General features: G+C 36.3%; 1 protein-coding gene across 1 annotated transcript; it reads right to left on the reverse strand.

The window, feature by feature from the left end:
* Positions 1–84: 84 nt before the first annotated feature.
* Positions 85–2,741, reverse strand: LOC104612877 (putative polyamine transporter At1g31830). Its single transcript, XM_010280504.3, has 2 exons — positions 2,408–2,741; positions 85–1,907 (listed from the first exon to the last, which is right to left on the reverse strand). The coding sequence occupies exon 2, from the start codon at positions 1,867–1,869 to the stop codon at positions 448–450; it is 1,422 nt and encodes a 473-aa protein (XP_010278806.1). The 5' UTR covers positions 1,870–1,907; positions 2,408–2,741; the 3' UTR covers positions 85–447.
* Positions 2,742–10,442: the final 7,701 nt, after the last annotated feature.

Genomic DNA, 10,442 nt, shown 5'->3' on the forward strand with positions numbered 1-10,442 from the left:
TAGAAACAAGGAAAGACAACCTAGTTTCTTTCTAATAAGAAAGTTTGGAGAACAGTAAGTTACCACCAAGTGAGCAGACTGATGTAGCCATTGAGAAGCATTTTTCAAATTTCAAATACCAATCTAATTTGTCTTTTGACCTTGATCCAGATCAAGAAAAGATATATGGCTCTCAATTGCATATTGATAAACATCTTAAAGATGTTTTGCTTAATTACAAGTTCAGAAACAAGGCAAAATAACCTAGCTTCTAATAACAAAGTTTGGAGAAACAAAAGTTATCATCAAGTGAACAGACTGATTTGGCCATATTTCCCCAGGAGGCCACTCCAAGCTAGCAGACTGATGTGGCTTGGAACCCTCTACATAAAGTAGACCATTGAAAAGCTTTTTCATTGCACCATTGTAAGTGGTACTGTAACTTCACATGCTAATCCAACAACTTGTTCAATCCATGAAGGATTCTGTATTTTCATGATCAGTTGCTGTATAAAGATCTGGAAGGTCAGAACTTATGGAGAATTTGACCCATCTCTTTTTCTCAACATACTTGAGACCAGGATGCAGTAAAAACCCAATCAACACAGCAAGAAGGCTTATACCCATGACCTTCATAGAAGCAATAGCCAAAACGACACAGATCAATATAGTTGGAGGAATACACATTAAAATGGCTCCAACTGTTCCAACAGGTATCTTATATGGCCTTGAAGCTGTTGGGTTTTGTACCCTTAATTTCACAAATGCTATGAACTCCAGAATCATTCCAAAACAGTATAGGAAGTTCTCTGCAGCTACAATCTCTTCAAAACTCAGCCATGATAGTAAAATCACACCCGAGGCAGAGAACAAGATCCCAACTAGAGGGGTTCCATAGCGAGACCTCTTGCTAAAGAACTCAGGAAGCATCCCACGCTCAGCCATCCCTAAGAGTTGGAAAGAGTCACTGCTCATCTCAGCCACAAACATCCCCATATTTGATAATGCAGAAGCCCCTTGGATCCAAGATCTCAGCCAAACCCCACCTACGATCTTTGCAATATCTGAGAAATAACCATCGCTCCACAAGTCAAGATTAAGTGGAACAGCTCCAGTTCCAGTCAGAAGAGGGAAAAAATATCCAAGAACAACCAAGAAGACAGCATAAAAAAGGGCCTTAGGGAGGGTTCTCTTCGGGTTGTCAACTTCTCCTGCAAGAGTACTTATTGAATCCCAGTAGTTTAAATTCCAAAACAGAGTATTCAAGTACAAACGCCAATTCACTTTGTCCAAATTTACCACTAGCCATCTTGAGGGCTCCAGTTTTGGAATTGCAATGAGTCCCATAACCACAAAAGGGAGGAGTGAAAAAACCCCCAAGAACACAGCCATCCAGCCCACTATCGTTAAACCCCTGTAGTTCATATATGTAAGAACCATAGTCAAGACCAGCACGGCTAAAATCCTAGGCCAACCTCCACCTAACACCGGCACAGCTGATTTAAGGTAGTCCAGAAACAGAACTGGGTACAGAGCATTGTCAATAACTCCACTTAGCCACTTCATCCAACCTTGCTGAAAACCCCAGAAGGGCCCCAGTGCCGATGAAACCCAGACAACGTAGCCCCCATTCTCCGGAAACATCGTACCCATTTCTGCCGTTATCAGGGCCTCAGGGATACTCCATATGAATGGGAAGACAAGAAACCCAAGCAGGGCTAGAAGAGGGCCAGCCGCCTGGACACTGTCCTCAACGCCAAACGGCCCCCCTGACACCTCATAGAAGATCAGGAATATAAGAGGTAAGACTGAAACCTTCCTGAACTTCTCCAACCTTGGAGAAGCTTCCTCATCAATAGAGACATACTGCGCAGCATTTAATCCCCCCATTGGATCGGAAGACTGCCCTTTGCTGGAACCCCCAATTTCTGCATGCAACACCAAATCTTATCATTTAAAATGTTGGGTTTTTGTCAATTTCCAAAACCATCAACAATTAGAAAATTCATGCAGCATAAGATCTTAAATTCATACAAAATTACAAACCAAAACTGTGTTCTTTTTGTTTTGGGGGACTAGCAAGTGAGAAGGCCAGACTTTTTTCATCAATTGTGAAAGGGAAAAAAAATTGCTTTTCCGTCCGGATTCTAGAGGGAATAACTCTAGATTGCAGCAAATTTTGCAAAAATTTCGAATTGGATACAAAAACTAAAAAATTCTTTTGGTTGAAGAAAGTTGGGGAGTCCCGAAAAATAAGGTAGTCTTCAGTAGAAAGGAAAACCAAATCTGGGTTGTTGAAATCTCATCTGGATTACGCATACCCAGATAATCTGTCCTCAAACGCTTTATAACAGAAGAAATAAAAGAAACGAAAAGTAATTCATTAACAGCAAAGAACATCATGAATGAAGAATCGAGTGACCATTACCAGCGAAACGCCTGTTTAGATGTGCTATCTGTCCATTGTATAAAGCCTTCCACCTAAGGAAATTCAGTGCTTGGTGGTTTTCTGAACTTCAGCTAAAGGAGCAGACCAGAAGGGAAAGATCCCCCGAGGAAATATATGCAGGCGGCAAACTCAGAAGAGAGGAATGGTATTGATGGAGAATTACTTATTTTTTGTTCTGTCTTTAATTTATGGTGTAATTTATAGAGTGGTAGTAGCACCAAAGTCGAATCATCAACAGAACAAGTTGTCCACGTTCGAATCAAATCGAAGCGGTTGATTTTAGAATACGCCTGAGAATTATGAAAGCAGATGTGAAAGGTCTTCCTTCATTCACAAATAAAACACGTACGCTCTGCCGTTAGATTTCCTACTCATCTTATCCCGTAGTCCGTACCATAATCCACCAAAAGCAAATATAAAGAATCGTTTGGGCAATGTCAATGGGTCGGGTCTACACGATAGCAAACGCGATTTCCTACTCACTTTTCCTACCCATAGGAAAAGTGAGTGAGAAATTTGGGTTCATCCAATACATTCGAGTCGTTCTAACCATTTATAATGGTTTTGGTCCTGTGATTTGAATTCATGTTTTAAAAAACGATCTGAAGGCCGATCCGTTTTTGCCAGTGCATATATCTATTAATTATATATTTATATATTTATATATGTATACATGTATATATATATAAATATAAGTATACAAGTATACTTTTATACATTATATGTATATATAATGTATAAATATGTTTTAGGTGTATTATATGTATTATTTTATATTTAATTTATATTTTTTAATTCAATTTGTAATTTTTTATTTATAAAAAATATTAAAAATTGCAAATTGAAGATAAAAAGGGGTTTTTTCACGAAAATAGTGGGGCAAGGCGCCTATGACACCTTGGAACACATAGATCTCGAAAAGTTACCAAAAAAAAAAAACCAATCATGCCAATCAGACATCGGAGTGCAGTTATGGCCTCTAAAAGTTTGTGTGCATTGAGTGTGGAACCCGCAACCTCGTCACCAGATCGAACAAGTCAACGGTTGAACCGATTGGGTCAAATGGTTATTTACCAAATCAACATTTTTTGACCGTCTGACAGGTGTTGATTGAACTGGACTCGGAATCCTGGCCGGATGATAATTCGAATGATTCGACCAACCAGGTTGAAAACAGTGATTCAAATCGATGGGTCGGTTATGGTTTTAATTTTTGTGTCCGATAATTATTGGTTCAGAACCGTTTTTGGGTGTTTTGAACTAACTAGACCCGAACCGATTTTATATATCTATCTATCTATATACTATTATATTTATATTTTAGTATTTTATTTTTAGATATTTTACAGTTTTGAATTTTGGTATTTTATATATAGGTAATTTAAAAGTTTTACATGTCTAAAATCGGAATTTTGGTTTAAAACCTAAAACCCCCAAACCCTTTTGTCATTTTGTTCGTCACTTTCTCAGTTTCTCAAAAGTTTATCAGAAATTACCTATTCGGTGTTCACAGTTCACATATTCGGTGTTACTTTTGTTCTTTTCATTCTGAGAAAGTTTCTTTCTCAGAAATCACCGTTCGACGATTGGTGTTCACCCCCAAACCCTCTATTCCGGCCAACACTTCACTTCAGCTGTTCAGTTTTTGTTCTTCAAATTATCATTTTGTTTGTTCGGAAAAGGAAGGTGAAGTCTGAAACTTATCTTCTGGTTTTTCTCCGGCCAACACTTCACTTCAGATGGGGTTTGGTCTGTAGACACGAGAGATATGCCAATTCTTCGTTTTTGGTTAAGTATGGTTTATTATTTAATCAGGTCCAATCGAGTAGACCCAATTGTCCCGGTTATCCATCGATTTGGTATCGGTTTTAAAATAATAGAACCGATCAGGTCTGATTTGGTTTCAGTACTATTGGTTTAACAGTCGGTTTGGGATGGTTTTACCCTGTCCTGAACCAGACCCGATACCATTGACAGCCCAAGCAACAAGTTGCTTGCTCTTGATAGACTCTTCTAACTAGTTCAAAGCAAGAGAAGAGAACATCAAATGCATATTGTAACAAGTTAATTTTAGTTGTTGGGAGCCAATAGTCTATGTTATTGAGATCATTTTTAGGTTGAACACGTTCATCAATTCACGCTCATGTTTATATTTAAGGTTAAAACATAGGTACAATTACTATTATACCCTACTTTATGGTAACATGGCATTCCCAAAACTGTTCTCAAACAACATAAGCTCTTGGATTCCAATAGCCAAAGTTTTTTCGACTGCAATGGCTTCCAGCTTTTCCAAGGTGGGCCTTATAAGAACAGCCTCTACGCCACGTGCGGTGAAAATTCAGCCTCTTGATAATTTATCTGAAGCGCCTTAAAGCAACGTGGTTGAATGGCTCAGCCCTCCTAAACGGGTCCAAGAGAAAATTTTAGGTGGTGTTTTGGATCGATGTTACATCAGAGTCACATCAGCGATTAAAAAATTGATGATTATTTTGTTGTTTCTTAGTTTGATTTCTGAAAAATTGATTATTAAAATCATGTTGATTTTGATACCTGTGGTTAGGAGTGGAATAGCCAAATATCTTGCTATTCCAGTTTGGTTCACTAAAAAAATGTTAGGTTCAAGCTTTATTCAAGTTAAAGACTTGAGCTTGAATTCGATTATGCTCAAAAGCTCATACGTTTGAGTTCGGCTCAGCTTGAGCTAGATTGTAAGCCAATCTTTCTATAAAATATAAAAATTATACAATATAAAAAATTATTTTTTATTTTACATATATATATATAATATTTATTATTATACATATAAAATATAAAAAAATAATACATATAATTATTTTTTGTTTTACATACAAAAAATAATTATTATTATACATATAATAAAAATTAGATAAATTATAAAGACCCCCCTATACTATGGGTCAATGACAAAGACCCCCTAATAATTTGCAGTTAAGACCCCCTAAACTTTAGTTGTGAGCCAAAGACCCCCTAGCCGTTAAGTCATTATGGAATGCGTTAAATTACTAAATTACCCATGTGAACTTTCTTTATTTTCTTTTCTCCTCACAGTCCCTCGCTTCTCTTGTCGGAAAATGTTAATCTATCTTAGCTAGAAAACCAAGAAGTTTATCATTTCTTGGTTAGAAATTCCTTCAATATTCAATCTTCTTTTTTGTTCTTTCTTTCTTTTTTGGCAATCAATTGTCATTGTGGTTACTAAAATCCATGGCCATTTGGTTGGTAATGTCTTCTCACTATGGAAATAAATAAGAAAAGGGTAGTTTGGGGATTTAAAAAAGTAAACAATTATATGTGTGTATAAGTATATGTATATGTATATGTATGTATGTATATTAGGCTTATGAGCCTCATGAGCCAAGATTTGTCAGGCTCGAGTTTGAGCTCGGCTCAATTAGCAAACAAGCCATTATATTGGGCTCAAACTCAGCTCGAAGCTTGGTTTAAATCGAGCTGAATTGAACTCTTCATGAGCCGAGCTCAAATAACTTGTGAAAAGCTCAATTCTTTTCCAACTCAACATGTGATGGATTAGGAAGATAGTTTCTATAAAAGAAAAATCACCCTTAATAATAACTAACAAACAAATTCATAGTCAAGATATCGGTTGATATGAAAGCAATGCCACCAAACAAATAATTTAGTAAAAAAATTCATCATCCATCCCGAACACCTTAGAAACCCTATCTAAATAAAGATGAAATGAGCAAGAACTGAAGTATGTTTTGTTTGCTAGTCATCACAATCTCAGTGTCATAGATTTGCAAAGCAACAACAAATGGATCTTACGTCATCGATAGAGAATGGAGTGGTAGTGGTTGGCTTGAAGGCAAAGTTCCAGAAGATTACAACATGGGTACAAGACCACCTACATTAACAAGAAAAATAGCCTGACTTAGATCTAGCCACAACACCAAATGAACCAAGAATAGGGTTTTATAACTTTCACAATGTCTCCACTCTCCATTAGGAGCGGATCTGTTGTTTGTTTGACCAATACACCAAAAGCCTTAAGACTGATCGAATGTATCAAGTACTTTAACCATTTAGAACCACAATATACCTCACGCTTCTGTAACTGATGTCTCAACGGCTTCACTCTAGCGGTAGGTAGCCCTTTCTACAATGGCTCACACTCTGACAATAGGTAGCCCTTTCTACAATGGCTCACACTCGGACAATAGGTAGCCCTTTCTCTTTGGCAGCTTTCACTCTACTCTAAGTAGCCCTTTTCCATAATGGTTTCCACTCTATTCTAGGTAGACCTTTCCATGAAATCTTTCACTCTAATCTGGGTAGCACTTCTCCTAAGTAGCTGTCCTCTTTGTGATTCGAACATGTGACATGGTGGTAGACTACTCCAATACCAAATGTTGTATGCTTGACCAATACGTAATAAACCTTAAGGGGATGTTCTTTTTTTGGATTTTGAGGGTGGGGGGGGGGGAGTTGGTCAATGGGATTTTGGTTCTCATTGACCAAGAATCCCATGTTCTTTTTTCAGATTTATGTGGGGACCAGTGAAAGTTTATTTTCCTGGGTATCACTTACCCGGTGATACCCATCTCCTAAGTGGATAAATAACTTTCCCACCTAGGGGAAAGTTGCCAACACTTAAATGAGATAAAAATGCCCATTTTAATAATGGATTTTTATGGCTAAAATGGTCATTGCCTTATTTATATGAAAAATAAAAGAATATGGGTAAATGCACTTACTCGGGTAACTATATTTACCTGGGTAAATAACTTACCCAAAAGCGAACGGGGCTTAAGACTGATGGAATGAACATATCAAGCAAAACACTTTAACCATTTAAGACCATAACAGGATCATTCCAATTTCCAAGATTATTTCTCTTATACCATTCCATTTGACAAAACTCCTTCACTATAAACTGTCCTTTTTTTTTTTTTTGAATGAGTCTACTGTCTACATAATTGTATCACCCCATTGTTTTGAAAGATATGAGCATTCATAACAACTCCAAAAAAAAAACATCAGCATTAAACAAGGCCTCCATTAGTCAAATTCAGGGTGACTTCAAAAGAATAAAAAAAACGGGATTTTTGGACTGCAATCCCCCTTAAAAATATTTTTTGCAACCCCCTCCTAATCTATTAGTAGCCCCCTTCTATAAACCACATCCTACCCATAAATTTAGCATCAATCCATGGGCAGGATTCAGTCCAACCCTAAGAAATCCTAGCTCCACTTAGGGGTGGACTGAATCATACAAACCCCTAAAAAATCTTAAAAAAAAATATTGATCTCTATTAGCGGGATCATAAGGCATAAAGGTTAATTCCAAATATTACTTTGAAAGCCACATTCCGAATATTTAACTCATCTTGCTTCGAGAAGCTAAATCCTATAGACTGCCAAGACTAGAAATAGCCGAACCAAGTGAGTTCCGTAGAGAAAAGACGGTCTCTGAAATTTTATTTGGAATCCATGATCATCTATACATTTTAGCAATTTAACCAAGATAGCCTCAGAAAAATTCATGAATTTCCATGAAGAGCGCCTTATTTACATCTTTACTTCTTTAGCCTCCTCCTAAGACCAAAGATCAAGGCCCCTTCTTTCGTAGGATTAAACATCATCTCCCAAGAGCACCATTTAAATCAAACTTAGACTTCTGACTTTTATCATTCAACCAAAAATTTCGTTGAATTTTATTCATGGCCATTAGGGAATAGCAAAACCAAGGTAGAATGGTTGGAAATCAAACCTAAGACTTTTGCACAATATGTAGCATGGTCGAATCACAACCATGGAATCTTTATTGCCTTAAAGGCCCCGTTTGGTTCACAGGAATAGGGGTCTGGAATCGGAATTGAAATGAATTATTTCAATTTCAACTATTTGGTTGGACAGAATCGGAATCCTATTCTTATTCCTGTTGGAATGGAATTCTCACATTTGAGGAAATGACCATTCCTTACCCTTCCCTTGGGAATGAAATATCATTCATGTTGATTCTAATTCTCATTCTCATTCAAACATACTATGGGAATGGACCATTCCGATTCTGATCCCGACTGCAAACTAAATGGATCTTAAGTTCCATTCACAACCATGAAATCTTTAAATTATTTCCTAATAATTTGAACGTTAATGTAATTTTTTTGTTACTTTTTTATTTCCGAAAAATGGTATTTGTGCAATCATATTTTTTGGAATGTTTTTGGCCTTCTACCAGCTGAAATTTGTTGAGATACGAGAGTTTTTTTCTTTTTTATTTTTTTTTTTTTATCTACAACTTCCTCTCATTTTTCTCATATTCTCTTAAATTTACTGATTTTTTGACACCTCTAGAGATCCCCCTAATACAAACTTTTATTCATACTGTTATGTTTTTTTAGGTATCAATAATGCAGCTGCACATGAGGCCCACTCGCACACAACATGAAGAGCTGCTTGCCTTTTATGATATGAAATCATGCCTCATCAATACAAGGGATCCCTTACGACCAATTTGGCACCAAGTGGATTTAAGGGCGAAAGGTCACAAAGAGGATTGCAACATTGATATGTATATAGGCTCATCCTTAGGCTGTGTTTGGTTGCAGTGCAATTTTATTTGCACTAATACAAATGCATAGAAGTACAAATGAAAAAAATGCAAATTCTAGTTTAATTTTGTATTGTGTTTTACTTTATTCTGTTCCATGTCTTAATGTACTTCATTTTTTCCACAATCAAACAAAATAAGCTAAAATTTGAAACAAAAATAGGTCAAAATTTACACTCACATCATTTGCGATGCCATAGTTTTGCATCATTGCAAATTTATTTGCATTGCAACCAAACAAAATTACCAACCAATCAATCTTATTAACTAGGGAAAATCTATGATGCTAGAAAGATATGGTATCAGAAGAGTTTTGACCAATCAAAACTCACCCATGAATTTTGATAAATGACACTTGATTGGCTACCATGTTTATGATATCAATTGATTGGTCAAAAGTTTTTTGGATATCATATCTTTCTGGTATCATAGTCAAACCCAACCAACTATATATCTTTTTTCCATAATAAAAATACCTTTGGGTCATTTATTTCTCCTATTTTATGGTTTTCACTTGATTCACAACAGATTAGTAGTTCACTTAATTTTCTTATTTGTTTCTAAAACAAAATAGGTTTTAGGTTTTTGGCATTCAACTCTAAACCAAGCAAATGATTATTGGTGTTTTGGTTTAAAGGGTAGATATGAACAGACAGCTATTATGGTAATTAATCTTGTAGAAATTGTTTGTCTTCTAACATAAAATATCTAACAAGAGAGTTTTGGATTGAGGTATGTAAAAGTCACAATAAATTTAAGATAATCGCGGAAAAATGAAGAGGGAGAGAGAGTTGCAGATAAACTCACTCAGGACCTCCTACCTACAAACTTTTCTCATGTAGTGTAGTGTCCTGTGGATAGGGACGTTGGAAGAATTTGTGAGTAAGAGATTCCAACTCCGATAACCCCTTACCTTTTTTTTTTTGTTTACTTTTTAATAAAGTGCTCTTGGTTAATTTCAGGATTCCACACTTATTTTCAGATTTATTGCTATTTTAGCATAGAGAAGGAAGCCTAGTGTCCCTTGAGAAGAGAACTTCAAAAAGAAAGTGTTATTAGCATCTTGGTTTGCTGCTCACACCACTGTGTGTATCACTTACTATCATAGTGTTTGGAAGTGTGGATGTTTTTTGAGACTATTTTTAAGAAAAAACGTTTATGCTTTCGAGACCCGTTTTTCACAAAAAAACATTTCTGCCACTTAGGCAATGAGCAATACTATGCTGTTTGGTAAGGTGATTTTCATCACCGTTTTTCATGTATGTATTGATAGGTAAACACCACATAGGATATACATCAGTCAACCATTGGGGGAAACAGTTCACCAATGCATAAAACACCAAATGCATTGGTGGGTCTCGATTTTCGAGGCATACCCGATTTTTTAATAATCAGCTGAACTAAACAATGAGATAC

This window comes from Nelumbo nucifera, chromosome 3, assembly GCF_055504915.1.
Source record: "Nelumbo nucifera cultivar China Antique chromosome 3, China Antique-T2T, whole genome shotgun sequence".
NCBI classification, from domain to species: Eukaryota; Viridiplantae; Streptophyta; class Magnoliopsida; order Proteales; family Nelumbonaceae; genus Nelumbo; species Nelumbo nucifera.